General features: G+C 40.8%; 1 protein-coding gene across 2 annotated transcripts in view; it reads left to right on the top strand.

The window, feature by feature from the left end:
* Positions 1–27,709, top strand: part of pi4kaa (phosphatidylinositol 4-kinase, catalytic, alpha a) — a 41,388-nt gene that overhangs the window by 7,136 nt on the left and 6,543 nt on the right. The window contains exons 11-45 of one of the 2 annotated variants that reach the window (XM_085360040.1): positions 3,081–3,272; positions 3,361–3,461; positions 3,934–4,063; positions 4,149–4,278; positions 4,848–4,943; positions 5,016–5,199; positions 5,745–5,845; positions 6,206–6,374; positions 6,984–7,034; positions 7,141–7,249; positions 10,130–10,266; positions 10,355–10,488; positions 10,630–10,712; positions 10,793–10,863; positions 12,043–12,167; positions 12,274–12,355; positions 12,433–12,516; positions 12,799–12,888; positions 12,988–13,107; positions 14,707–14,799; positions 15,930–16,086; positions 16,211–16,338; positions 16,431–16,589; positions 16,689–16,840; positions 16,933–17,040; positions 17,600–17,820; positions 18,985–19,140; positions 19,567–19,646; positions 19,737–19,936; positions 21,177–21,264; positions 21,351–21,518; positions 23,017–23,070; positions 23,293–23,413; positions 26,954–27,083; positions 27,189–27,259. In XM_085360040.1, coding sequence (XP_085216166.1) covers positions 3,081–3,272; positions 3,361–3,461; positions 3,934–4,063; positions 4,149–4,278; positions 4,848–4,943; positions 5,016–5,199; positions 5,745–5,845; positions 6,206–6,374; positions 6,984–7,034; positions 7,141–7,249; positions 10,130–10,266; positions 10,355–10,488; positions 10,630–10,712; positions 10,793–10,863; positions 12,043–12,167; positions 12,274–12,355; positions 12,433–12,516; positions 12,799–12,888; positions 12,988–13,107; positions 14,707–14,799; positions 15,930–16,086; positions 16,211–16,338; positions 16,431–16,589; positions 16,689–16,840; positions 16,933–17,040; positions 17,600–17,820; positions 18,985–19,140; positions 19,567–19,646; positions 19,737–19,936; positions 21,177–21,264; positions 21,351–21,518; positions 23,017–23,070; positions 23,293–23,413; positions 26,954–27,083; positions 27,189–27,259 — 4,275 coding nt within the window. The remainder of the gene's footprint in view (positions 1–3,080; positions 3,273–3,360; positions 3,462–3,933; positions 4,064–4,148; positions 4,279–4,847; positions 4,944–5,015; positions 5,200–5,744; positions 5,846–6,205; positions 6,375–6,983; positions 7,035–7,140; positions 7,250–10,129; positions 10,267–10,354; positions 10,489–10,629; positions 10,713–10,792; positions 10,864–12,042; positions 12,168–12,273; positions 12,356–12,432; positions 12,517–12,798; positions 12,889–12,987; positions 13,108–14,706; positions 14,800–15,929; positions 16,087–16,210; positions 16,339–16,430; positions 16,590–16,688; positions 16,841–16,932; positions 17,041–17,599; positions 17,821–18,984; positions 19,141–19,566; positions 19,647–19,736; positions 19,937–21,176; positions 21,265–21,350; positions 21,519–23,016; positions 23,071–23,292; positions 23,414–26,953; positions 27,084–27,188; positions 27,260–27,709) is intronic. The other variant, XM_085360041.1, reaches the window with a different exon arrangement.

Consider the following 27,709-nt stretch of genomic DNA (forward strand, 5'->3'; position numbering starts at 1 on the left):
CATAACAGGAGTGGTGGTTGACCCCACGTACACGTTGAAATGCTGCAAAGCAAGCAACATGGCCAGGGTTTCCTTCTCAATGGTGGAATAGTTGAGTTGATGAGGCTTGAACTTAGCTGAGAAGTAGGAAACCGGGTGACTGATGTCATCAACTCCATCCTGTAGCAGTCCTGCCCCAGTGCCACTTCTAGCTCGAAGACCTTGCTGAAGTCCAGAGCAGCCAGTACAGGGGCACTGCAAAGGAGAGACTTGGCACAGTCAAATGCATGTTGGCACTCAGCAGTCCATACGAAGGGTTCCTTTGGACTGCACAGATGAGTCAGAGGAGCCACTACTGTCGAAAAATTCCGGCAGAAACATTGTAGTAGCCCACTAGACCCAAGAAGCGCCTGAGCTCCCGTCTTGTGGTGGGCACCGGGTAGCTCAGTACGGCCTCCACCTTTGCATTCACAGGGCGCACCTGGCCGTGTCCTACTTGTTTTCGGAGGTATGTCACTACCGCCTTGGCAAATTCACACTTTGCCAGGTTCAGGGTTAGGGAAGCCTGGGTTAAACGAGCAAAAACATCCCTCAAAGTACTCACATGATCAGTCCAGCAAGAAGAATATACCACAATGTCATCCAAATACACATTACAATTGTTAATGTCCGTTAACACAGAGTTCATAAGTCGTTGGAAAGTGGCTGGTGCATTTCGCGTACCAAACGCCATCACTGTGTACTGCAAGAAATGGTCTGGAGTAACAAATGCTGAAATATCAGAGGCTCTGCTAGTTAGAGGAACCTGCCAGTAACAGATCTAGCTTTGTTATGTAGGTGGTGGCTCCAATGCTGTCTATGCAGTCTTCCATGCGAGGCAATGGGTATGAGTCAGGGACTGTGACTGCATTTACCCTCCTAAAATCAGTACAAAAACGAGGAGAACCTTTCTCCTCGTTTCAAAAACGAGGAGAACCTTTCTCCTCGTTTTTGGTGTCAGCAGACATGAAGAGCTCCAAGAGCTATGGCTAGGTATCGCCAAACCATTTTCAAGCAGGTACTGTACCTCTTTTTTCATTAACTCCCTCTTGAGTATGTGTGTTGCTTAATAGGGCACGCATCACCCACGTCAATGTTGTGCTTTAACACTGGGGTTCTAGATGGTACATCCCCAAACAGACTAGGGTGCGCTTGGATCAGGTTTTTCACGTCATCTTTCTCGTCATGGGGAAGATAGGAGAGGTACGTGTCTAAGGCATCAAGAACCTCTGAGTTCACAAGCCTACCACTCTGCTGACCTTCACTGCCCTTTACCAAACCATCATCATGGTTTATGGGCACAGAAATGAGTGAGATGGAGCCCTCTTTATCGTCTTCCCTAGAGTGAAACAGTTTCGGCATATTTATATGGCAGAGCCGTGTTTTGCGCCTTCTATCCGGAGTGCGAACAATGTAGTTTGTGCCATTGACTTTGCTCTCTACCACATATGGACCTGCAAATTGGGCTGACAGAGATGGACCAGAGGTGCGCACCAACATGAGTACCTGATCACCAGGTTTAAAAGAACGCTGCACTGCCTTCGTGTCATACTGCTGCTTCATTTTCCCTTGGGCTGCTGACAGAGACTTCTTGGCTATTGCACAAGCATGGTACAAACATTCCCGACACTGCGTGACAAACTCAAGCACATTTGATTGCGGCTGCACATCAGATAAAAACTGCAGCAGGGCTGAAACCAAGGGACTCCTGGTTTGCTTCACGAGCTGCAAACAGTAGGAATGGCAGTCCGTCATCCCAGTTCTTGTCAGTCTCCAGACAATATTTTCGCATCATCAACTTTATGGTCTGGTGCCATCTTTCTAGTGCGCCTTATGACTGGGGATGGTAAGGGCTGGAAGGGATGTGTTTGATACCAAGTGATTGCAAAGTCTGCTTGAACAGTTTTGACTGAAAATTGCTACCTTGGTCGGTTTGAACAACTCTGGGCAGACCAAATGTTGAAAATAATTTAAGTAGAGCCTTAACTACGGTGGGAGCGGTGATTTTTCGAAGTGGTATGGCTTCAGAAAAACGGGTTGTGGCACACATGATTGTCAAGAGGAACTGATTACCCGCTTTTGTTCTGGGTAGAGGACCCACACAGTCCACTAAAACACGCTCAAAAGGCTCCCCAACTACCGGGATGGGTTTAAGAGGAACAGGTGGCACCGTCTGATTAGGTTTACCCACAATTTGGCAAACCTTGCATGTTTTGCAGAACTTGGCAACGTCTTTCTTCAGACCTGGCCAGAAAAAGTGCTGAAGAACGCGGTCATAGGTTAAAGTGATTCCTAAATGACCTGACCGCGGGTGTTCATGCGCAAGCTGCAATATGCCGCCCCGGTTGTCCCCTAGGAATGGCTATTTGGCGTACCACCCCCCAACCCTCATCACCTCCTTCCTGCTGTAAAGCAGGTCTTGAGACCCATTTCCTCACCAGTAACCCATCCTCAAGATAAAACCTGTGTGCCTTTTTATTGTTTATTATCTCACTTACCTCTTTAAAACACTTAGGAAAAGTGAAAAAGAAAAAGCCAAAGCCAAAGTTACACAGAGTTTAAGTTCTCTCTCTCACTCACTCACTCACTCACTCACTCACTCACACACACACACACACACACACACACACACACACACACACACACACACACACACACACACACACACACACACACTAAAGCCTGCTGCCCAAACCACTCTAGCTCACAGCACAACCTGGATGATTTGCTCACTGGCAGACCTGTAACATAGGAAAAGGAGAAAAAAACTCTCACAGAGGGAGAGCCACTAGAGGTCAGCAACCATAACATGGTTCAAAATGGAGTTAGATGAAAGTACTGCTGCTTTCGAAAATAGGAGACTTTTCTTTATGTTCTGTTGATAGCTTTAGCTGATTTTGGAGTTGTTAAAATTAAGTATTTTTTTAACACTGGATTTTACAATAAGTGCTTTTTATATTATTCAATAACAAAATCACAATTTCTCCTTCCCTAATGTCTCTATAATAATAATAATAATAATAATAATAATAATAATACAAACATAATTTGTTTTCTGTCAGAACTTCAGACAGACTATGTGAAGGAGGTTCATGACTTTGTACTGGAGCAGTTTAGCAGCAGCCAGTCAGAGCTGCAAAGGATTCTTCATGATGTCGAGTACCTCCAGAGTGAACTGAGCCCACTCAAACTGCGCTGTCAGGCTAATGCCGCCTGTGTGGACCTCATGGTGTGGGCTGTTACTGAGGAGCAGGGTAAGTCTTGCTTCCTGTATCTTAGTCCAACAGTGAGTAATCAGTCTCGATAATCTTGATTGTAAACCTTTTTTTGTTTGTTTGCCAGGAGCTGAGAATCTTTGCACCAAGCTCTCAGAGAAACTGCAATCAAAGACATCCAGTAAAGTCATCATTGCTCACATGCCCCTCCTGATTTGCTGCTTACAGGTAAAGAACTACCAGAGAGGGAAGAAAATGATGTGGGAGCAGGAGTAGAAAAGTGTTGTGTCCTGTTAAGATTTTGTTTCTCTTTGACAGATTAGTGCTTTCTTTCTTTTCTTTTCTTTTCTTTTTTTTCAAGCCAATCAGTATGGTTTATACTTCTGAGGTATAGCAGGAGAATTTTGACAATGCTGAAATCGGGCTAAGATGCTCACATTAGAGCTATAACGATCAGTAGTTTGGTGTTGATGACAAATTTCTGAAACCTAGTGGTACTTGATTTTCTGGGTTATCACTGATGCTTTAGGTAATCACAGACTGTATCAAATCAGAAATTAAAAGCTTTAAAGTAACATCTATTGTGGCTGTCCTGTTGGAATGTTTCTCCTGCTTTCTTCACAGTAAATAGCTGTAAACCTGGGAGGAATGCAAATATTATTATTACAAATGCACATTTAGAAATACTTTTTGTGTTCAGGGGTTGGGTCGTCTGTGTGAACGCTTTCCAGTGGTGGCCCACTCTGTTACCACATCCCTGAGAGACTTCTTGGTGGTGCCCTCTCCTGTTTTGGTGAAGTTGTACAAATATCACAGCCAGTACACCCCAGGTAACTCATGCTCCACCACTACCAGCCAGCCAACCGTGTTCCTTCCAGTTTAATGTGTTCTTACAAGATTATGATTTTGTTTAAGGTGGTAGTGAAATAAAGATTCATGTGACCAATGAACATTCCCAGTCAACACTCAGCACCCATTCGAGCAAGAAGAGCCAGCCCTCCATGTATGAGCAGCTTCGGGACATCTCCATTGATAACATCTGCAGGTGAGTTCCCCCACAGGTACATTAGGCACTGGAGCTTTCCATTTTCCAGTTTGCAAGAAAACAGTATAAATAACAGGTTCACAGAAGTCTTCATAAATAGAACCGTTTAAGATCCAATTTACTCCCACAGAGTTTTTATGAAGGAGAAATAATGGTTCAGCAGTTGTAGTGCATCGGCATACCACAGAACCTGCAGACTGCTTGTCTATCTGCAGAGAGCATCTGTTTTGTTAAATGTGGGTAGTGCTAAAAATATGTGTTATAACCAGTATGTGTGCTCTCCAAAAGTTGATTCTGGATGATTGAGCATGCATCAAGACCAGTATGTGGGCTATTTTTGCTTGTGCTGTTGTTGGTCTGTCAGCAAGCTGTGGAAAACTCTGAAGTTATAACATACAAAGAGATGAAAGTGTGTTTAAAAACAATGATAAATGTCCACTGTGAATCCACACAGGTGTACAACGTGCTTCCCCTTAATATAAGGCATTGCTGAACGAAACCCATCCCACTTGCGTGTACATGTCATTGTCAACAAAGCCTTCACTCCCAGTCTTTCCTTCTGCTCTCAGGTGCCTTAAAGCTGGCCTGACTATGGATAATGTCATTGTTGAAGCTTTTCTCGCCAGTCTGTCTAATCGTCTTTATATCTATCAGGAAAATGACAAGTAAGCCTCTCACCGAAATTATACTCTGCTCTTGACTTGTGAAGTTAAAATAACCAAGATATTGCCCCACAGGGATGCTCACTTGATTCCAGACCACACAATCAGGGCTTTGGGTCACATTGCTGTGGCCTTACGGGACACCCCCCGAGTAATGGAGCCCATCCTTCAGATTCTGCAGCAGAAGTTCTGCCAGCCTCCCTCCCAGCTTGATGTCCTCATCATAGACCAACTTGGCTGCATGGTCATCACAGGGAATGTGAGTGTTTATCTTCAAACTTCATGTGTCTTAGAACTTCAAGCTTCTAGAGTAATTCAATTGAATGCAATTTTATTTATGAAGTGCCAATTCATAACAGCAGTTGCTTCAAGGCACTTTATATTGTAGGGTAAGACATGGCTAAACAAAACTAGGGTATCATCTGCATAGCAGTGTCTTACAATAATAATGCCCAAGGGAAGCATGTATGATGTTAACAGATTTGGTTCCCAGCACAGAACCCTGTGGAACTCCATTACTAACTTTTGCATGTGAAGAAGGCTTCCTAATTATATTAAGAAATTGGAATCATAGGAATCTCTGTGATTTAAACCACTGCAGTGCAGTTCCTTTTAATACTTACGCACAATTGTGAGTTATACAAGGGAATCAAGCTTCTGTGGTATGCTTTCTTTTTCAGAGGAAGGACAGTATATGACATCATATGCAGTGATATTAGACCCAAATCTAACCTTTTTAAAGTGTAATTTTTATTTTTGAAGGGGAACTTTGTGGGTTTTTTTCTCTTTTTCCTTCCACTTTAGCAATACATCTACCAGGAAGTTTGGAATTTATTCCAGCAGATCAGTGTCAAGGCAAGCTCCATGGTTTACTCTACTAAAGATTACAAAGATCACGGATACAGGTAAGAATCACCTTATAGGGCAGATGAGGAATTTTAGTCTTAAAAGAGCATTTTTCCCCCCCCCTGGTGTTATGGTTTTGCTTGTTCACATTGGCGTCATGTTTTTTTCTTTACTATTGTCATTTCAGTGCAAGTGTTGGCCACTTGCTCTACAGTCCTGTGTTAGCATTCAAATGTTTATTTCAAGCTTCAATGCAGCTGAGTTTTCTTTTGTTTTTTTTTCTCCATCTTGAGCATCAGCAAGCAAAAACTGTATCAATTCTCTTATGGGAGCCTGAATGTGAACCATACCCCCGCTGTTACAGAAACGCATGTGCTACTGCTTATCTCGTACATAAATGTTCCTTCCTCTTTCTGCAGACACTGTTCCTTGGCTGTTATAAATGCACTGGGTAACATAGCAGCAAACCTTCAGGCTGAGCATATGGTTGACGAGCTGCTAGTCAACCTGCTAGAACTCTTTGTTCAGCTGGGCTTAGAAGGCAAGCGAGCCAGTGAAAGGGCCTCAGACAAGGGCCCAACTCTGAAGGTATGGCACACACTCACATTGCACATTCCAGTATAAGATAAGATAAGATAAGATAACCTTTATTAGTCCCACACGTGGGAAATTTGTTATAATGGGAAGGAAAAACAACACAAGTGGAACTAAAAACAACATAGGGTAGTTAGGTATAAGGTCAAACAAGTCAAGTGAAGTCAACACATGCAAGAGGAAGTTTTTACCTTAAATGGCTTTGCTTCATTTTCTTGGCAATCTGCTTTCATAAGATAACAGCATACTATAATTGGGAAATGATTCCGATTTTTACAGTTTTCCTGCAGCTAGAGCCAGGAAACATAGGTGATGCATATAGTAGCTGTTAAGTCACACTGTATTTAGTTTCCTTCAGATCCCAACCCCCCTGACTTTATAGTTTTTACAGTGCTCCATAAATTAAATTTTTCAAATTTTAATATTTTTATTAGCATGGGAATTTACAGGTTTCTTGTTTTTTTTTTTTATGCTAGGGTGTTTAATAAATTTGTTAAACACTGAAACTTTTGCTTGTGTAGAAAATATTTAATGTAGTTAACTCATTAATTAAATAAAGTGGTAGTCTATTTTCAAGTGGCTAATTCAGCTCTGTACCTTCAGGCATCAAGCAGTGCCGGAAATCTTGGAGTCCTTATTCCAGTCATTGCAGTGGTAAGTGATTTGTGTATTTTCATCATATAATCTTTGATAATTCAGAGTTAGTGTAAACCTAGCACTTTTAAAAGGTCTGTTATCCCTCCTCTTCTTCTGTTTTTAGCTGACAAAGAGGCTACCACCAATCAAGGAGGCAAAGCCACGCCTGCAGAAGCTCTTTAGAGACTTCTGGCTCTACTCCGTAGTCATGGGATTTGCTGTGGAGGGTTCAGGTAGAAGGAGTTGTTTATTTCTGTTGTGTTGTGTACAAAAATATCAGAAATATCAAAATTTTGTTTGTTTTATCACAGTAAAGCAAACTGAAATTTTTGTAGCTCTATTTCTGTTTTGCATCCTTAGTCCTGTAAAATGTCAGTTTTACTATTTTGTCTCCCATTTATTTTAGTAGTCTCATCATATCAGTCTGTTTTAAATTAGGAAATGCAGTGGGAATTTGTGGGAAAGTTTTCAAGCAAACATTTTTTTATTCCTGGAATCACCATTATCTTTAATTTATTATAAAAGCCTTAATGAATTCATATATCTGTAGCTTCTTTTTAGGATTAAATGTAGTACTGTGCAAAAGTCTTAATCCACCCCTTATTCTTTATATATTTAATTTAATTTTTATTTATCCATTCATCCATTTTCTTCCATTTATCCTTGTCAGGGGCATTCACATTCATATCTATGGGAAATTTAGAATTACCAATTAACCTAACCCCACTTACTGCATGTCTTTGGACTGTGGGAGGAAGCAGAAGTACCTGGAGAGAACTCACACAAATACAGGGAACATGCACACTCCACACAGAAGGGCCCCGGCCAGGATAGGTGGAATCAAACAGGACCTTCTTGCTGTGAAGCAACAGTGCTAGTGGTGCGGTGATTGTCCCATCTCAAGGCACTTTATATTGTAAAGGAAAGAGCCTGCAATAATGGAGAGAAAGCCGGAACAATCGGACAACCCTCTATGAGCAAGCACTTGGTAACAGTGGGATGGAAAACTCCCTTTTAACAGGAAGAAACCTCCAGCAGAACCAGGCTCAGGGATTGGCAGCCATCTGCTGTGAACAGTTGGGGATGAGGGGAAAGAAATAGGACAAAGGACACACTGGATTTAATCATTAGTTACTATTGAACTCTGGCTCTCTTCCACAAAGTGGTTTATATACACATAGACAATGAAAAGCTGTGAGTGAAGAAGAAACACTTGGTGCATAATGGGAACCCGCTAGTAGCCTAGGCATTTTGTAGCATAACTAAGGGAATGTTCAGACTCACCTAACTATAAGCTTAAAACTTTCCCTTTTTTTAAAGCATATACAGTACTTAAAACTAGAGAAGATTTCTGTCTGCTATATCTAAACTGTAAGCTGGTTCCATAGAGAGCTGAGGTCTCTGCCTCTTATTTTACTTTTAAATACCCTAGGATACCCTAGTGCTCTATTGCGGTGAAAAGGTAGTATATCAAGGCCTGTATATGAGGAGGAGGATTTTTAATTTCATTCTGGATTAACAAGGAGCCAGCAAAGATAACAAATGGGATAAATAGGCTCTCTCTTTCTTGTCCCTTTCACTACTCTCGCTGCAGCAGTCTGGATCCATTAAAGCCTTTTCAGGGAGCCTTTAAAACAAACTGATAATAATGAATTACAATAGTCCATCCTAGAAATAGTAAATACATAAACTAGTCAATCACCATCACTCTGTGACAGGATGTTTTGAATTTTAGAGATACAATGCAAATGCCAGGAAGCAGTCCAAAATATTTATTATTTATTTATTAAGAATTATCCTAATCAAAAATTATGTGAAGATTCCTCACAGTATTACTGGAGGCCAAGTTAATATTATCCGAAGTAAGTATCTGGAGAGACACCATTTTTCAAAGGTTTTTAGGGCCAAGTACAGCAACCTTTTTTGTTTCATCTGAATTTCAGGTTTATGTCTTTAAGACATTTCTGCAGTTAAACTAATTTTGTGTGTGTCATTTTTGCTTTGGATAGATGAAATATATTAGATAGATAAAGCCAGAAAAGGGTGGAGTGCCCACTCCGGGTCAGGGACAAGACCCTGCCCCAAGTGGAGGAGTTTAAGTCTCTCGCGGTCTTGTTCATGAGTGATGGGAGAAGGGAGCGGGAGATCGACAGACGGATTGGTGCAGCGGCTACAGTGATGTGGACGCTGTACCGGTCTGTTGTGGTGAAGATAGAGCTGAGTGTAAAAGCGAAGCTCTCAATTTACTGGTCGATCTACGTCCCTACCCTCACCTATGGTCACGAGCTGTGGGTAGTGACCGAAAGAACGAGATCGCGGATACAAGCGGCGGAAATGGGCTTCCTCCGAAGGGTGGCTGGCCTCTCCCTTAGAGATGGGGTGAGACGTTCGGCCATTCGGGAGGGGCTCAGAGTAGAGCTGGTGCTCCTCCACATCGAAAGGAGCCAGCTGAGGTGGTTCGGGCATTTGACAAGGATTTCCTCTGGGCGCCTCCTGGGTGAGGTTTTCCAGGCATGTCCCACCGGGAGGAGGCCCCGGGGCAAACCCAGGACACACTGGAGAGATTATATCTCTCGGCTGGCCTGGGAACGCCTTGGTGTTCCCCCGGATAAGCTGGAGGAGGTGGCTGGGGAGAGGGAGGTCTGGGCTTCTCTGCTTGGGCTGCTGCCCCCGTGACCCAGCCTCGGATAAGTGGAAGGAAATGGATGGATGGATAAAGCTGAGTTTCATCTGCATAGTAATGAAAATATATGCTATGCCTTCTAAAAATACAGCTTTAGGGAAGAATATATAACGTATATAGAACGGGTCCCAGCATAGCACCCTGGGGAACTCCATAATGAAGAAGACACCCTATTTACATGAACAAATTTAACCGTGCTAGCTAGATATGATTCAAACCACATTTTCCTTCCAAGGAGTCAAAGTTTTTATTTTTCTAATTTTTTTTTTTTCTAACAGACATTGGGTGATATATTTGTTAGTGAGTTAGTAAGGAAGCTTTGAAAAATACAGTAATATGTGGATGAGATTAACCATTTGGACATTTACTCACATGACACCATTCATTTTAAAGATGTAAATCCTAAATTTGCTGCTGTTGAAATGTTTAGGTTTGTGGCCAGAGGAGTGGTATGAAGGGGTTTGTGAGATAGCGACCAAATCACCGTTGCTCACGTTTCCCAGTGGAGAACCTTTACGCTCAGAGCTGCAGTACAACTCTGCCCTGAAGAATGATACTGTCACTCCGGTATGAGAATGCCCACATGCAGACAAACACCCAGATATTTTGTAGTTTACCTGCTGGCACTAGTTTTTGATTGATTGTTGAATTCCAGGCAGAGCTGAATGATCTACGCAGTACCATCATCAACCTGCTGGATCCTCCTCCAGAGGTGGCTGCTCTCATCAACAAGCTGGACTTTGCCATGTCCACATATTTGCTGTCTGTTTACAGATTGGAGTATATGAGGTAAGCCAGCATGAGATTTATTTATTTATTTTTTAATATAAAATCTCATGCACATCTTCTCCAGTTTGTACTAGACAAATAAAACTTGACTAGTATATATATCTAACCTTTATTCTGGTTTGTTTTTCTCACATCTGTTAGGATGCTGCATTCTCTGGACTTGGACCGCTTTCAGGTTATGTTTCGATACTTTGAGGACAGAGCAATACAGAAGGATAAATCTGGTAAGAACAACTAAAAAAAAAACATTGAAAAATACCAATTTACTGGCAATCATTTATTCTGCACATTCAAATGTTTTCAGGTATGATGCAGTGTGTGATTGCTGTTAGCGACAAGGTTTTTGAGGTCTTCCTGCAAATGATGGCTGAAAAAGTAAGTAAGATGTTAGAAGTCAAAGTATATCTTAAGTGCATTTATATCTTTACTTTATTATTCAATGTGTTCTTTGGTTAAATACATATTATTTGTCATGACCTGACTCAAAAGAATGTATCAAAAAAGGGCGATCATACATAGCATTAGGTTGCTGTTAAATGATTTATTTAAATAAAAAAACAAATACTGGTTTTCAGTATATATGCAGTGTCTGATTGCAGGGAAAATGTATGAGTGAGTTTGTGCATGCAAAAACAAAAGAGAGTGCTCTACCAGTCAGCAAACAAGGGGATAGGATATGAGTAGAGAAGAGTCAGCCCAAGGGACTGATTTTCCTCAGCACCATCTGCTCAGGTGTGCTGCGTCCTAAACTGGGTCAGCGCCACCCACCAATTACCTGGAATAGATAGACACAGAAAACCAACACCAGCCATGCAGCCGTCACACTCTCCCCCATAAGACAGGGTTCTTACCCTTAACCAAAACAGAAGATAAACTGCACAGATTTAACAATTTGGGTGTTTTAGGTGTGCTATTCATAACCCCTCACATACACTAAAGGTCCATCTCGAGACTCAGTTGTAAATCAAATGTTTTGTAACAGTTAGATAACATTAAGCAAAGCTGAAGTCATACGCATCAGATCCAAAAACTACTGCAGGAGCGCTGGAAGATTATCATATAACATTTAAAAACATGTTGGTTGTGGAACAAAAGTAGACAGGACCCAATTAAATCAATATTAGTCACTCATCTCAAATAGAACACACAGTTAATAGAAAAACACTGCAGTTAAAAGACAAGCACCCAACCAGATTGTGTATAGACTGCAGTCAAACTGATTCAGTTTTTCTTTTCTGACTTTGCTCTCCAGGGAGAAACAAATCAAAAATAAATGACCTACTGTACACATAAACTACACTTAGAAAGGTTCCCAATTGTAGTCTTAAAGGACTCCTGATATACTGATTTTAGATTTAGATTTTATTTTTGGACTCCAATAGAGTTGCTTTACATGATTTACAGAAGCAATTCGGTGAAAGTGAATTTCCAGCTCTCAAATGTGAGGATTTACTGCTTTTCTCAGTTTCATGTCATGTATATCACTGTAAACTATTTTAATGACATAATCTTGAAAATATTCTACAATAAAATTACATAATGTCACACTTTTAGCCAAAAACCAAAGCCCATGAGGAGGAGCTTGAACGCCACGCTCAGTTCCTCCTGGTGAACTTCAACCACATCCACAAAAGGATCCGTAGAGTGGCTGACAAATACTTGTCTGGCTTGGCTGAAACGTGAGCAAGACTTGATGCACATGTTAATTTACTTAAAATATCACCCAGAGTCACATTAACTGTACAAAAGCAGGTTCCTAATTGACTGTATTTTCTCTCTACTTAGTTTCCCCCACTTGTTGTGGAGTGGCCGTGTGCTGAAGACTATGTTGGACATTCTGCAGACTCTTTCCCTCTCACTCAGTGCAGTATGTGATGATCATTAAGACTGTTATACTGCATTTGTATACCATGACTTATGCTGTATAATTTGGATCTATTGCAGGACATTCATAAAGACCAGCCTTATTATGACATCCCAGATACACCATACAGAATCACTGTCCCAGACACGTATGAAGCCAGAGAGGTAATGTTGCTTTACTTATGATTTGTGTTTTTCAGTTCTTTCCCCTATATATGTATTAATTCAATTCAATTTTATTTATATAGCGCCAAATCACAACAACAGTCGCCTCAAGGCGCTTTATATTGTACAGTAGATCCTACAATAATAGATAGAGAAAAACCCAACAATCATATGACCCCCTATGAGCAAGCACTATTAGATAATAGATTTTTGTAATGTATTGTCTATGTAGTAGATTTTTTTTTCTCATATATAAAAGACCTATTGTCTCTTTGGTTCTAGAGCATAGTGAAGGATTTTGCAGCACGCTGTGGAGAAATTCTTAAAGAGGCTATGAAGTGGGCTCCATCTGTGACCAAATCCCACCTACAGGTAACATTTATTTTGAAACATTCTAGTCTGTAACATGCAAAACTCCACATGTTGCCTTAAACATGCTTTAAACCACTGTGCTTTACCTGGTCTTTTCAGGAGTATCTAAACAAACATCAGAACTGGGTATCAGGCCTCTCCCAGCACACAGGCCTAGCCATGGCCACAGAAAGCATCCTGCACTTTGCTGGTTACAACAGGCAGAGCACCACACTTGGGGTGGGTGATACACTCATCATTTTTACAAATTCAAGTGTTGGGGTTGCTACAAAAAAAAAAAGTTACATGTTTTGTTATTTTAGTAGTAATTTCTCTACTTGTTTTGGAGGAAGGTTCAGAGGAGGTTGGAGATTGTTACCATCATGGGCTCATCCGGTCAGAATGAGAATGAACAGTCAGTAATCACTTGCAGGGTTTTTCGTTTTATTGAATGAATTGAAGGAAAGACACACGGACTGCTATCTCTGAAAGGAAATAAAGTGTGATTTAAGTAACTTAGTAACTCAAAATAATACATAAACTCAGGAGACTCAAACAGAAACTCACCTCAGCTGCCACCTCATGTGAAGAAAGAGTGAGCTGTAGGTGAGTGCAGTCCTTATATAACGAGTGACAGGCGAGTGCAATTAAGGGAAAGCACCACACCCAATCAAAGGTGAGGAAAAGAAACAAGGCGCATCTGGTGAAGTGAGTGTTCTGAAAGGTGAGCTTTTACAACACTACTACTACACTACTCTACACTACTTATTACATTACCTTTGAGTTACTCCATAACATCACCTGAAATAAATAACTATCAGTCAGCCATGTAAACCTGAGATAACGGTCCCACACACCAGTACATAATCCTATCATAAGGAGGGCATACATACAGTGCTCCAAAAATATTTTCCCCCAGCCTGATTTTATTTGTGCATCATTTTCATACTAACATGTTTCAGATAAAACAAATTTTAGTTTTGGACAGAAATACAGAACACAGTTTTTATGAAGTCATGAAGTCATTATTTAAAAACTCAATTTTTTTTATTTATTCTGGTTATCTTTTAATATTAAAATGCATTTACAATGATTTTTCTCCAGAAACATGTACAGATAGAAATGAAGGCTGCAATACTGCAAGCCTGACTCCTTATATCAGCTTTTGTTATCTGTTGCAGATAACACAATCAGGTTCTGGTTGTGTTTTTTTGGCTGGCATGTACTCAACTTTTACATCACCCTGGGTTGTTTGATAGCTTTGTGATAGCATGTTGTCTGTGCAGATGTTTACACTCAAAGTTGCCCTAGCATTAGTGGCAGTGCAGTCAGTCACATGATTTTTTTCTTTGTTTTCTTAGATATTTTAATATATTAATTATCAGAGTACATTATTAGTGATTTTGGGAGAGTTTTGCCATTTAAGTTTTCTTTATGGACTGATCCTAGTGCAGAAATGTGATTTAAAAACCTTCATCAAATAAACCTTCTGTCATTGTAAAGGTAACATTGCTGTGTGTAATAACTCTGTTGCTTTTGTTTGTCTTCAACTGAACAACTATGCATGTGAATCGTTAAATCTGTTTTATTACATTAAAATGTCAGTAGTGCATAAAATATGACCTAAAATATAAAGTGCTCTGGTTTACACAATAGGGTTAGCAAATCTGCAACAAGTTATTCAGTACTCTATTCACACTTGACAGATAAACTTTTGTTCTGGTAACTGTCATGTCACGTTGAGCACAAATGAGTTATGACTGTTTTTTATTAGTAACAGTTTATGCTTATAGTAACAGCGTGGTTTATTAGGCTCTTCTTTGTCACTTTCTCCTTTAGTCCACTCAACTAACTGAGAGACCAGCCTGTGTGAAAAAGGACTACTCAAACTTCATGGCCTCCCTCAATCTCAGGAACAGATACGCTGGAGAGGTAAAGTCACAATAAATATTACAACCCATATTCACTAAAAGACTGGGGGATGGAGAAAAAAAAAAGAAAGAGAAGTTGGGGAGAAAGTTAACAGAGGGAGAGGAAGAGAAACCTGAACCTCAGTGATGCACCCCAAGGCCCCGCATGTGTGTTGGTGTGATGAAGTGGGAGGAGAGAAGCCATTAGGGATGGGGAGGAAAGGATCGGGGTGGCCAAAGTACTCCCCCCCTGAAGCCAGAGAGGAGGTACTTTGGGGTACCAACCGCTAACCCCCATAGGCACCCCTGTTCCCCGAAATATACCAAGGACAGGCAGGTTTAGGCCCATCAGACGGGGGTCCATGGCAGCAGCAGCACCAAGCTCCACGCAGCCCATGGTGGCCCACCTGACTCCACAGCAAAGGAAAAACTACACCTACTCCAACAATCAGTCCCAAACTACATAAGACAATAGAAGTCACCCAGATTGAGTCCATCCTCCACCTGTGGTAGATTCCCCCCCCCCCCCCCCCCCCCCCCCCAAAAGTGTGAAGGGGTGATATTGTCATGAAAAGGGTGGCCTGAGAAAGGATCAGCTAATGCTAACAGTCTTAGTTAAGAGTGCACAACACAGGAACATATACTTGCTAGAGTAACTACAACAAAGTAACATGCCAGTAAAATACTGGAGTTTAATTCATTGGGTAAGTTGTTAGTATAATTAACATCACAAGCAATACTACTAGACAGATCTGGAGGCTGTTTTTTGGCATTTATGTGTTGGCTTAATTTTTGATCCTGGAGGTTCCAAAATCTAGTTGAGTTGTCGGTGGCCATTGTTGATCACACTGTGGATAATGGCCACTTCTAATGGACCAGTACCTGATCTAATGGTCCAGAGATCTCTGTAATGTAATCAAAGGGGGAAAAGTTGGACTGCGTTAGCTATTGCGTTAGTGATCATGGCCACATTATTTTGGTTGAAAAAAACACAGATCCTTCTGAAATTTTGTTTGGTGAATGCTGAAATCTTGAAGGGCTCATAACGGTGCCAGAGTGAAACCAGAATACGATGCAGGCAGATTTTGGAAACATAACATCTGTTTATTAGATACATTTTTCATACTCATAAATGTTCTCTTTCATTTGTAGGTATCAGGCATGATCCACTTTGCCCAGGCAGTCCGGGGACAGTCTGATTTGGGCCGACTGATGATTAAACAGTTGGGAGAAGCATTAGACTCTGCACAGCCTGAGGCTTTTACTGAGGCCATGTTCAAACTGACTGCCTTGCTCATTAGCACCAAAGGTTATTTTCCTTTATGATTTACTTTGGTATTTTGGTATTATAAGTGATGATGTTGGTATCAAATTCATGTCTCTCTCTTTTTTTGGGGGGTGGGGTGGCATTTTCTCTCCTGAATTGCCTGTAGATTGTGATCCTCAGCTCCTGCACCACCTGTGCTGGTCTCCACTCAAGATGTTTACAGAACATGGTATGGAAACAGCAATTGCCTGTTGGGAGTGGCTGCTGGCCGCACGTATAGGAATGGAAGTACCGGTACATATACTCAAACAAACAAAAACCTCTCTCTCTCTTGTCGGCATACTTGAATTGCATACATAGTGTCAGTATCCTGTATGCCCGCTTAGTTCATGCGAGAGATGGCAGGAGCATGGCAGATGACTGTGGAGCTGAAGATGGGCTTGTTCTCGGATGCTCAGGTGGAGGCTGATCCTCTCGCTGCCTCAGAGGAAAGCCAGCCCATCCCCTGCCCTCCAAATGTCACCCCTCACCATGTCTGGATAGAGGTTGGATAACTGCCAATCTGCTTGAGTTGTTTATGTGTTATCTTGTTAGTCAATTCTTTTTAAATTCTCACCTTGTTCCGTGTCTCCCTGTTCAACTAGTTTCTGGTCCAGAGATTTGAGATCGCAAAATACTCCAGTGCAGATCAAGTGGAAATCTTTGGCAGTTTGATGCAGCGCTCTCTGTCTCTAGATGTTGGTGGGGCTAAGAGTAGCCTCAACCGCCATGTAGCTGCCATTGGACCTCGCTTCAGGTATATACCAGTCACAGTGTTTACATAGTATTTATGGTGTGCTTATACAAAATCTCTTTCCTCTATGAAAACCATCTTTCTCTGTGCTCTAGGCTGCTCACTCTTGGTCTGGCTTTGCTCCACTCTGACGTCGTCACCAATGCAACTGTAAGAAATGTGCTCCGGGAGAAGATCTACTCTACTGCCTTTGATTACTTCAGGTAGTCAGACTCAGATGCTTGCTCTTCTTCAATCAAATCTAGGCTTACAACAAGTTAACATTTTTCAGTGCTAGCTGATTAGCATGCTAACTTCAGCATGTCTGTCTTCAATCTTTCACCCAACCTCCTAGCTTTTGTTTATTTGTATTCTGTTATTGTTTGTAATTAAATTTACATTGAAACTTTTTAAACCATCCTATATATTATTACTTTGTAAAGTAAAAACTTATAAATAAACTATAAACTAGTGACAATTCATCAATTCATCCAACAACTGGCAAGGCAGTTAATCAATCACAAAAAATGTAAAACTTGAAAAAGTGCTGCATGAAAAGGGGAAAAAATTGAACCATTTTGGAACGAAAGTCAGGTCTCTGTCATTCTCGCTGTCTTTAACGTGTTGAGCTCTTTTAATCTGGACCAAAGAAGTAAGTTAACCAGCATTCCAACCTTTAGAGCCAAGATAGCCTTAGGGTTAGCCCTAACCCTAATTCAGGATTTAGGTAGTATTAGCCCTAATCTAACCCTAGTGAGACATTTAATGTTTTTGTCTTTCTAGTGTGGCTCCAAAGTTCCCCACCCAGGGTGACAAGCGTCTCCGTGAGGACATCAGCATCATAATCCGTTTTTACGCCAGCATCCTGTCTGACAAGAAGTACCTGGCAGCATCTCATTTGGTCCCACCTGGTGAGCTTGGTACTACCCCAGCCCCGAGCACGCTCTCTGCTGGGATATTTGGATCGCTTATCGTGTCCAGCACTTCTCCAATATCTATCTTAAGTAAGCCTAAAGCAGTGGAGCTTCGACTGCATTGCAGCAGGGGCATGCTTTTACGTGGGTCAAATTTGAGATTGCTTTTCCTCACAGTCCTCCTGATATATGCATCTTTGATATTGATTTAATTTACTTTTCTTTTCTCTTTTCCCTAAACGTTCTTATTTTGGTTCCTCTCATATGCTCAGTTTTTCTACTCTTTCTTTACTCATTTCCTCTACTTTGTGATCCATAAAATTTAAGTCAGTTTTTGTCTTAAATATTTAGAAGCTGTGAGGAAAAGCACAAATTTGTCAGCTGCGTCAACATGCATGACTACTCATCATATCAGCCCACCAGTCCCCCAAGTGATCATTTTTAAAGAAACCATAAATTGAAAAAACATTTTTTCTTCCAACCAAGAAATTTCCTTCCTCTTCATACCCAAAGACCTTGACAAAAGGCAAGGCAAGGCAAGGCAAGGCAAATTTATTTGTATAGCACAATTCAGAGACAGAGACATTAGAAACAAAAACAAATAAAAAGCACGATTTAAAATTGATTAAAACAAACTAACTAAACACACACATTTCACACCTGTTCGCGCGATCTGAACCCTTATCGTAAGGGGAGCTACCAGTCCTTCTGTGGACGAGCTACTTTCTATTTTAAATTCCCTGAATTTAAAATACTCTCTAGACCCAGTCTAGACCCAGTTGGGGAGCTACCCAGAGCTCTAATCCCACACCTGTTCGCGCGATCTGAACCCTTATCGTAAGGGGAGCTACCAGTCCTTCTGTGGACGAGCTACTTTCTATTTTAATTTTAAATTCCCTGAATTTAAAATACTCTCTAGACATTGTCTCATACTCATACAGAGCATACCTCTTCAGGTCCTCAGTGCAAATTCTGGCTCAGATTACTTGCATCCGATCCAGTATCAGTGCACCGGCTACCTACATTTATTCCGGAGTCCCTCGATTTCAAATACATGATCATGACATCAGCAGAGGGCTAAGTGACATGGTTCATCTCGCTCTTCAACAACTCCCTCATTATCGCTCATATTGTTTGTGACTGTTTTATGTGTAAGGAACGCTCTTGTATAAGTTTAATAAAGCACAGATGTAGATGTGCTGAGAGTAACCCACTGCGTTCATGGCCACACTGATTCTGTTTGCATTTGAACAGATAATCAGGATGCATCTTTGAACAGCCTGTCAGTGATGAACGCTGCTGATCTAAGGGGCAACATGGATTCCAGCTCCCGCACCCAACAGACTGGCCAGGGATGGATCAATACGTACCCGCTGTCGAGTGGCATGTCCACCACATCCAAAAAATCAGGTAGAACCTAGGTTCAGTGTTTCGGACAGTACAAAGAATGAATATTTTATTCAAGAGCCTTTCGAAACTGATAATAGCACTTCCTTCAATAATCAAATATAGTTTAAATGTTGCTAAAGTGTGTCATATCACAATGTCATATCATTTGTTTTAAGAGTGTGACTGACATTTCCTTTCGGTCTGGGTGGCATCATAAAATGTAAAATGAAAATATGGACATTAAAAGCATCTTTGATATAGCAAAAACTCTTGCAGTCATTTGGACTGCACTGCTCTAGACTTTGAACTGGTGAAATATCCAAGCCATCACCTTTTCTAAATCAAAGAGACGAACACAGATGGGAAATGTCTGTGAGACATTAAGGTACAAAAAGTCAGTCCATAAAGGACTTATGGACTGACTTTTTGTACCTTTTCTTTTTCTAGGCACATCCAAAAAAAGTAACAGAGGAACGCAGCTTCACAAATACTACATGAAACGCAGGACTCTGTTGCTGGCATTACTGGTGAGTAATATGAGTGTTTTGACTGCACTTAAGATGCCTGTTCATGATAAAACCTTCTTAATGCTCTTGACCTCTGGTTTGTGTACCCAGGCTAGTGAGATCGAACGGTTGACAACGTGGTACAACCCCCTCTCCACACAAGAGCTGGCCATTGCCACAGAGCAGTCAGTGGAGACAAGCATCGCCAACTGGAGGTCCAAATACATCAGCCTGACAGAGAAACAGTGGAAGGACCACGTCAACCTGGCCTGGAGTATCGCTCCATACCTGGCTATGCAATTACCAACAAGGTGGCCAATCTCTAAGAACAATCTCTAATAACTCATTTGTTTAAATGAGTATTAAACCGCTTTTGCCATTTAATTTCCCATTAACTAAATCCATGAGAGCACTGTTCTGAGTCATCAGGGCCAACTGTCCATTTTGTGCATAAGATAGATCAAATCATCTTAAAGGCCTTTGTCAGAGTTTTACCCCTGATACTGCTGGATAAACTCACTCAGGAACCAGGTCACATAGAGCTCAAGTTTTCACTCGCGAGAGGGAAGCAGTTGTCTCCAACCCACTTCAACTTGTTTTCCCCCTGCAGGTTGTTTTTATTGGTTACACACATGGATATTCATAAAGCTTGATGCTGTATTACCTATGAGAAATTACTATAACTGGTTACAAAGGGTGATTGTGCTGTGCAAGCATGATTATACATTGTGTGTGGTTATATGATGGGAGTGCAGCTCTCCCAGATTGTCGTTGGTAGAATCTGTTCTTCTCAAGGCTGCTTGTTCCCCTTATCAATGTCATGCACGTAGTCATATGCGTAGGTTACCTAGATAGCAAACAGAAGCATTCTAGCTTTCTAAATGGCATTATGTAGCTTTTTAAATGGCAACCTACAACACATACATTAAACCTAACAGCCTATCACTTGACTCACCCTACATAATGTTACACCCCGGCCTAGGCAACCGGCGTGCAACACAGGAAAATAAAAATAAGGAAAAAACACACGACAAAAAAACCCACTAAGGCTCTCCACCAAATTCCCAAAACGGAAGTGTCTCAAAACGAAAGTATTGACAAAACCCATTTACAGCTATTTACAACAAACTATTTATTTACAACACGGGGGGAGATCGCGACCATGACATACTGAAACACAAGGCTTAAATACATAGAAGGAGCAATCAGGGAATGGACCACAGGAGGGAAACACAGCTGGGGCAAATTAGACCTGACGAGACAAGGAAACGTAAACTGAACACACTAAGATAACACAGACTTTCAAAGTAAAGCAGGAAATACATGACAGTCACGCAAAAAAACAAAAAACTGACAACACCGAAACATAACAATAAGCTTTGAAAACAATGTTGCCACTAAAAAAGGTCAAGACACAACATCCCTCCTTGTGGTCTGCTGCTTGTAATAGTCGAAATTCTGACTAAGAAGAAACCAGTGCTTAATGTAAAGGTGTGACTATCCTTCTTGTACTAGAGTGTAGATTTTCATTTTAAATGTCTTATTTTCCAGATTTAAGAATGACGCCATTGTTGCTGAAGTGACCAGACTTGTGAGACTGGACCCCGGTGCAGTCAGTGATGTGCCTGAGGCTGTCAAGGTGAGATCAGGTGTTCTTGTAAAGCTTGATTTTGGAAATCTTATATGTTTAATGTGACTGAATGTTATATAATTATCCTTCTTTAGTTCCTGGTGACATGGCACACTATTGATGCTGACTCCCCTGAGTTGAGCCACATCTTGTGTTGGGCTCCGGCTGACCCGCCCACTGGTCTGTCCTACTTCAGCAGCATGTACCCTCCTCATCCCCTTACTGCTCAGTATGGGGTTAAAGTGCTACGCTCTTTTCCTCCAGTAGGTCAAGATTTGTTTTTGGGTTTTTTGGGCTCAGCATGGCATTGACTCAAGCTGCTTTCATTAATGTGCTGAACTTTTTAAAAGGATTAGACATTAAAATGTCTTCTTTAAACTGCCAGCTCTCCTGTACAAAGCAATGTGGATTTGCACCAAGAATTGCTTAGTAATTATCGGTTACACTATATTGCCAAAAGTATTTGCTCGTCTGCTTTCACATTCATAGGAGTTTTAGTGATGTCCCATTCTTAATCCATAGGTTTTAATATGATGTTGGCCCTCTGCAGCTATAACAAATTCATCTCTTTTGGTAAGGCTTTCCACAAGATTTCAGTGTGTTTATGGGAATATTTGACCATTCTTCCAGAAGCACGTTTGTTAGGTCAAACACTGATGTTGGACAAGAAGGCCTGGCTCACAGTCTCCGCTCTAATTCATCTCAAAGGTGTTCAGGTTGAGGTCAGGACTCTGTGCAGGCCAGTCAAGTTCTGCCACATCAAATTTGCTCATAAAAGTCTTTCTGGACCTTGCTTTTTGCAGTGGTCATGTTGGAACAGGAAGGGGTCATCCCCAAACTGTTTCCACAAAATTGGGAGCATGAAATTGTCCACAATGTCTTGGTATGCTGAAGCATTAACAGTTCCTTTCATATTAACTAAGGGGCCGAGCCCAGCTCCTGAAAAGCAACCCCAGACCATGATCCCGCTTCCACCAAACTTTACACTTGGCACAGTGCAATCAGACAAATACCGATACTGTTCTCTTGGCAGACTCGTCAATCATATTGCCAGAAAGAGAAGCATGATTCGTCACTCCAGAAAACACATCCTCACTGCTCTAGATTCTAGTCGTGGCATTCTTTGCATTGGCTCGCATTCTCCCAATCTCTCTGTGCACTGTTCTTGAGCTAATCTGAAAGTCATGGGAAGTTTGGACGTCTGTAGTGATTGACTCAGCAGAAAGCCGACTTCTCCGCGCTATGGGCCTCACCATCTGCTGACCCTAATCTGTGATTTTACGTGGCTGACCAATTTGTAGCTGAATTGTTGTCATTCCCAATCACTTCCACAAGCGGTTGACGGTGGAATATTTAGTAGAGAGGAAATTTCACAACTGGACTTAATGCACAGGTGGCATCCTATCACGGTACAACGCTGGACTTAAGTGAGCTCCGGAGAACAACCTATTCTTTCCCAAATGTTTGTAGAAGACGTCTGAATGCATAGGTGCTTGTTTTGGCCATGGAACACCTGAATTCAATTATTTGAGTGAATACTTTTGGCAGTATAGGGTATAGTGTTCCCGGCATAAAACAAGCTTCCGATGGGCCACATGAGAGAGAATCATGAGGCAGTGTCTTGACCTGAGTTCATGTATGACAGCAACTTCAGAGGAGAACTTACTTTGTTCCTCCTTTAACACTGTCACAGCACCAAGATGGAGGATACAACTTCATAAAAACAAATCTTTCTTAATAGTTCTTCATTGTTCTTCCTAGGATGCCATCTTATTCTACATTCCTCAGATTGTTCAGGCTCTGCGTTATGACAAGGTAATATTAACAATTCCACCTTTGCTGATTTCATGACGAAAAATTCCATGCTCTACTCTGTGATAACTTGGGAGATTTTTTTTCCTTCTACAAGAAGTTCATCATATTCCCTTCCAAAAAAAAGAGAGATATTTGTGTTTTTGCTAAAGGCAAAGGAGAGATATATAATTAACTATAATAATAATACCAATATAAGCTTTGTCTACTCTCTATCTCGCTTAGATGGGTTACGTGAGAGAATATATCCTGTGGGCAGCCCAGAAGTCTCAGCTTCTTGCCCACCAGTTCATCTGGAACATGAAGACCAACATCTTTATGGATGAAGAGGGCCACCAAAAGGACCGTGAGTAGAGACTTATCAAATTGTGTTAGTTAGTCTGAGTAACAAAGAAAGAAAAGAATGAAAAACATTTAGTTTCACCCTAACTTCCCGTTATATTAAAACCTACATGAACACACTCAGTAAAAATACTTTTTCAGAGTAAAACATGAAACCGTTTCTATTCAGCTCTTCAAGCTCCTTCAACTGTCTCGTACAAAGTTAACCTAGTTAAGTCCAATTTAAGCTTTTTGAGAAATAAGTAATAGATAAAAGGTGACCATAAAAAAGTAAAGGCAGAATAAGTTTAATAAGAAATAAGTGACATATTCTATTATCATGAATTGACTCAAAGTGGGTAACCAAGAAAGAGTTCACACAAAAAGTTTACTTAAATAAAAGATAATCTATTCAACATAACCTAACCAAAAAAACAAAGATAACCAATGTATTGATGCAAGATGGATTGGAAGAGACAGACTTAACAGTTCTTCGGGGCCAACTTTTATAGCCTGAGGTGAGCTGCATTAGCTGACGATCCTCCCATGCCAGTCATCAGTAACAGCAGACCAGGAATTTCTTGAGAGTGAGAGGGGCTTTACACCCCCATTCTTAAAAAATCAGTGTTCCACCTTGACATTGGAAATTAATCTAAAAGAAATCATAATTTATTAACAATAACGCAACATTAAAACATATCCCATTTAATAAAATGGCCAGCTGATCCATCAAGCCAGCTGATACCAACACCCTTACCAAATCCAATTCCTCTAGCCAGCAACATGAGTAACCTGGATCAAATTCAAAGAGGACAAAAGAAAACGCTAGTAAAAATGCTAGATATAGCTGGAGATTTCTAATAGTGTAACTGGCATATAGAAGAGTGCAAGTGGTATCTCCCCCAGGTTGCAAATCTGTTCTTGCAAATAGGTTTTATAAGGAAAAATTCTTAAACCTCATAATAGCGGGGGGGGGGGGGGGAAGAAATCAAAGGGTTGCTCCAGATCTGAAGAACTAGAATCACAAGCCACACTAACCATAATGTCCAAGACATTACCAAATAGGGAACCAAACTACAATAATGTTCGCACCTATTAAAAGCACATTTAAGGAGCTCTACACCAAAGCTACTAGACCAAGCTACCAAGTTAATTCTTTACCGCACTATTCAAGATCAGCTCTGCAGTTCTTACCAGTTATGTCTATCGACATAAGTACCAGAGGTGGGACCAAGTCATTGTTTTGCAAGTCTCAAGTAAGTCTCAAGTCTTTATCCTCAAGTCTCAAGTCAAGTCTCAAGTAATGTCAGGCAAGTCAGAGTCGAGTCTCAAGTCACTGGTGTAAAAGTCCGAGTAAAGTCACAAGTCTGAAACTTTGAATTTCAAGTCCTTTCGAGTCTTTAAAAAAAAAAACGAAAAAATAATGTTGCAGTTATGCTAAATGTAAATATTAGACCATGTAATTTTTAAATCTGTGTTTTTCTCAACACATGACGAAATAGTGAACGTAGAAAATATACACAAATTGTGAAATTGCACCTCTATAAAATGCAGCTCAATTAAACCTAGCTCCTAGAATAATTTTCACCGAGAGTTCTGAGATAAGCTGCATGTTATTCTTGGATGCGGTTGTAGGACCGGCTTTAAAATCGCATGACAAAAATATCATATACATTAAAAAAACTGCATTACCAACGTAGCCTGGACAACATTTGCTAGTTAGATGAAGTCAGCTATCTCATCGTAGCATATTTATATGCATATTTATAATCATACGGTTCTTGGAGTGAGTGCATACACTCATGAAGTTTAGTAACTTCAGGTCACTGCAACAAGCCCAGGTACAGTTTACCGCCGGATGGGTACAGGACCTTGAAATGCACCGTGTAGAACGAAAGACCATCGTACGTATCATAAGTTTACCAGTCTCACAAATTGTCTTCATAAATACACATTCGTTAACCGTTTATTAATAGGACCTTTGAGTTCAATGGTAATTAATTAGCAGTGGAAATAATTTCTGGTAGCATCACAGAAATGTAGCAGTGACAACAATACTGTATGCTGTAATCGCACTGGGCAATTGGTGATACAAAAACTTGTTTTACCCTGTGAATAAAAGTATATGTTTTTGTCAGTGTACCATAATAACAGAAGCGAAACACAATATTGTGTCAGGACAATTCACTATTTATGCACAATAAACAAAGGAGCATAGCGCAACAATTTCTGTTCAGCGCCAGACTTGCTTGTAACCTATATCACCAATTATGTTAAGAAAAATGACGTATTAACTACTACAAAACACTGACCTTCGTGTAAATGCTTGGAGCAGACTAACCTGTGAGCTGGAGTGTTCTGGGACGTTATATTTGGTCTTTGGATGGCTGCAATCCAGGCCACCCGTCGCCTGTTTGTTACTTCGGAAACATGGCTTGAACAATTTCTCTTCAAGACGTAATCCGATAACAACCGATCTCTTTACCCGTCGGCTTCCCGTGGCTGTCATGCGACCGGCTATTGCAGTTAATAATACAACAGCTTCTTGCCATTTTTGTGTTTCTTTTTATCGCTGTGTGACTGATTTCAATTGAAAGCCTGCGTGCGCTAGTACCTCTTGCCACGAGTTCCCAGAATTCTTTGCGGTTTTACCCCTGAATGACGTCACATTTCAATCTCTATATAATATGTATGTTAAATTATATATTTGGGGTGAAATATCAAGTCTTTTCAAGTAAACCGGTTCAAGTCCAATTCAAGTCCCAGGTCATCAGTGTAAAAGTCCAAGTCAAGTCACAAGTCTTAGAACATTTTTTCAAGTCAAGTCTAAAGTCATAAAATTAATGACTCGAGTCTGACTCGAGTCCAAGTCATGTGACTCGAGTCCACACCTCTGATAAGTACTGTACACCATGCCCACTATTGAAAAGTCCAGTCATGTGTTCTGTAAGGCCACAACCCATGAGACAAATGAAGTGGTGAAGCACCAGCAATAGAGCCCACGCTCCCCAGCTCTAGTTCATCAGTTCAAATTATAGACAGATACTGGTGGTGAAAATATTCACCACCAGTATGATCAACTTTTGCTGGTACAATAGACTTTCTGGAAACCAGAGAAATGCTCTCGCGATATTGTCTTCAACCACATTCCCTGCTGCACTAAAGAGAAACCATAGTTGATCTCCTATTGACATCAGACATTTAAGCGTACTAAAGAGTAATTCACCCTTCAGATGAAACCAAGCCAAGCAAAGTGGAGGCTATTTGTGCTCTCTTCCGAAATCAACCACATCAACCATGTATATTAGTCTGCATATTAAAGTATACTTGGGCATGATACATGAGTTGCCCCTACTGTGTTTCTCAAAATGTGAATCTGTGTGAAATATATATATAGAGAGAGCTTAGACATAGAAAAAAGTGTGTGTGTGTGTGTGTGTGTGTGTGTGTGTGTGTGTGTGTGTGTGTGTGTGTGTGTGTGTGTGTGTGAATAAGACACGCTGTATAAAGAGCGTTCTCAAGTAGAATAGAAAAACTTAAAATTAAAATGAATGTTTCTGCATAGCTGACATTGGGGAGCTGTTGGAGCAGATGGTTGAGGAGATCATAGGTTCACTGTCAGGTCCTGCCAAAGATTTCTACCAGAGAGAGTTTGACTTCTTCAACAAAATCACCAACGTTTCTGCTATTATCAAGTAAGTCTGTTAGCTAGTATTCTGCTATTCGTCAGGGTCATGTATGTGCCACAACCACAGAGAAGTTTAAATTCTGCTGTGTTTGCTGCTTGCGTTTTTCCCCAGGCCAGTTCCAAAGGGCGAGGAGAGAAAGAGAGCTTGCCTCAAAGCTCTGTCCGATATCAAAGTGCAGCCAGGTAAGGAACTGTCTGAGAGTAAATATGGGTGACTCTGTAAACTGTAAACTTCAGTTAAATCTTCTGTGAAAACAGTTTTAATCTAAATATTTTAACATCACATTGTATAAACAGGGTGGGGTGCTCAAAATGACATCATATAGAGAGTAGAAAAAATGACTTTGGTCATGTTTATTATGAGCATCCACCAGTACTTTACATTCATTATAATACATTATAACGTAAAACTCTGTACCGAGCTTGTACCGAGCACAAAAAAAGAAAAAATATCAATATGAAGATGAATAAATATATTTGCTTGCTCTTAGTCATATTGTATGGGTCTGAATAAGGATCCTGCAGCTATTTATTTACAGCTATTTATTTACAGACTGTCCCTTAAAGACTGACATAATGTTCTTTCATTGTGTCAAATGATATTGATAAAATATCTTCACTTCACAGAATCAG

This window comes from Diplotaxodon limnothrissa, linkage group LG7 (genome assembly GCF_057381915.1).
Source record: "Diplotaxodon limnothrissa isolate DT_005_m linkage group LG7, D_limnothrissa_male_GT1.1, whole genome shotgun sequence".
NCBI classification, from domain to species: Eukaryota; Metazoa; Chordata; class Actinopteri; order Cichliformes; family Cichlidae; genus Diplotaxodon; species Diplotaxodon limnothrissa.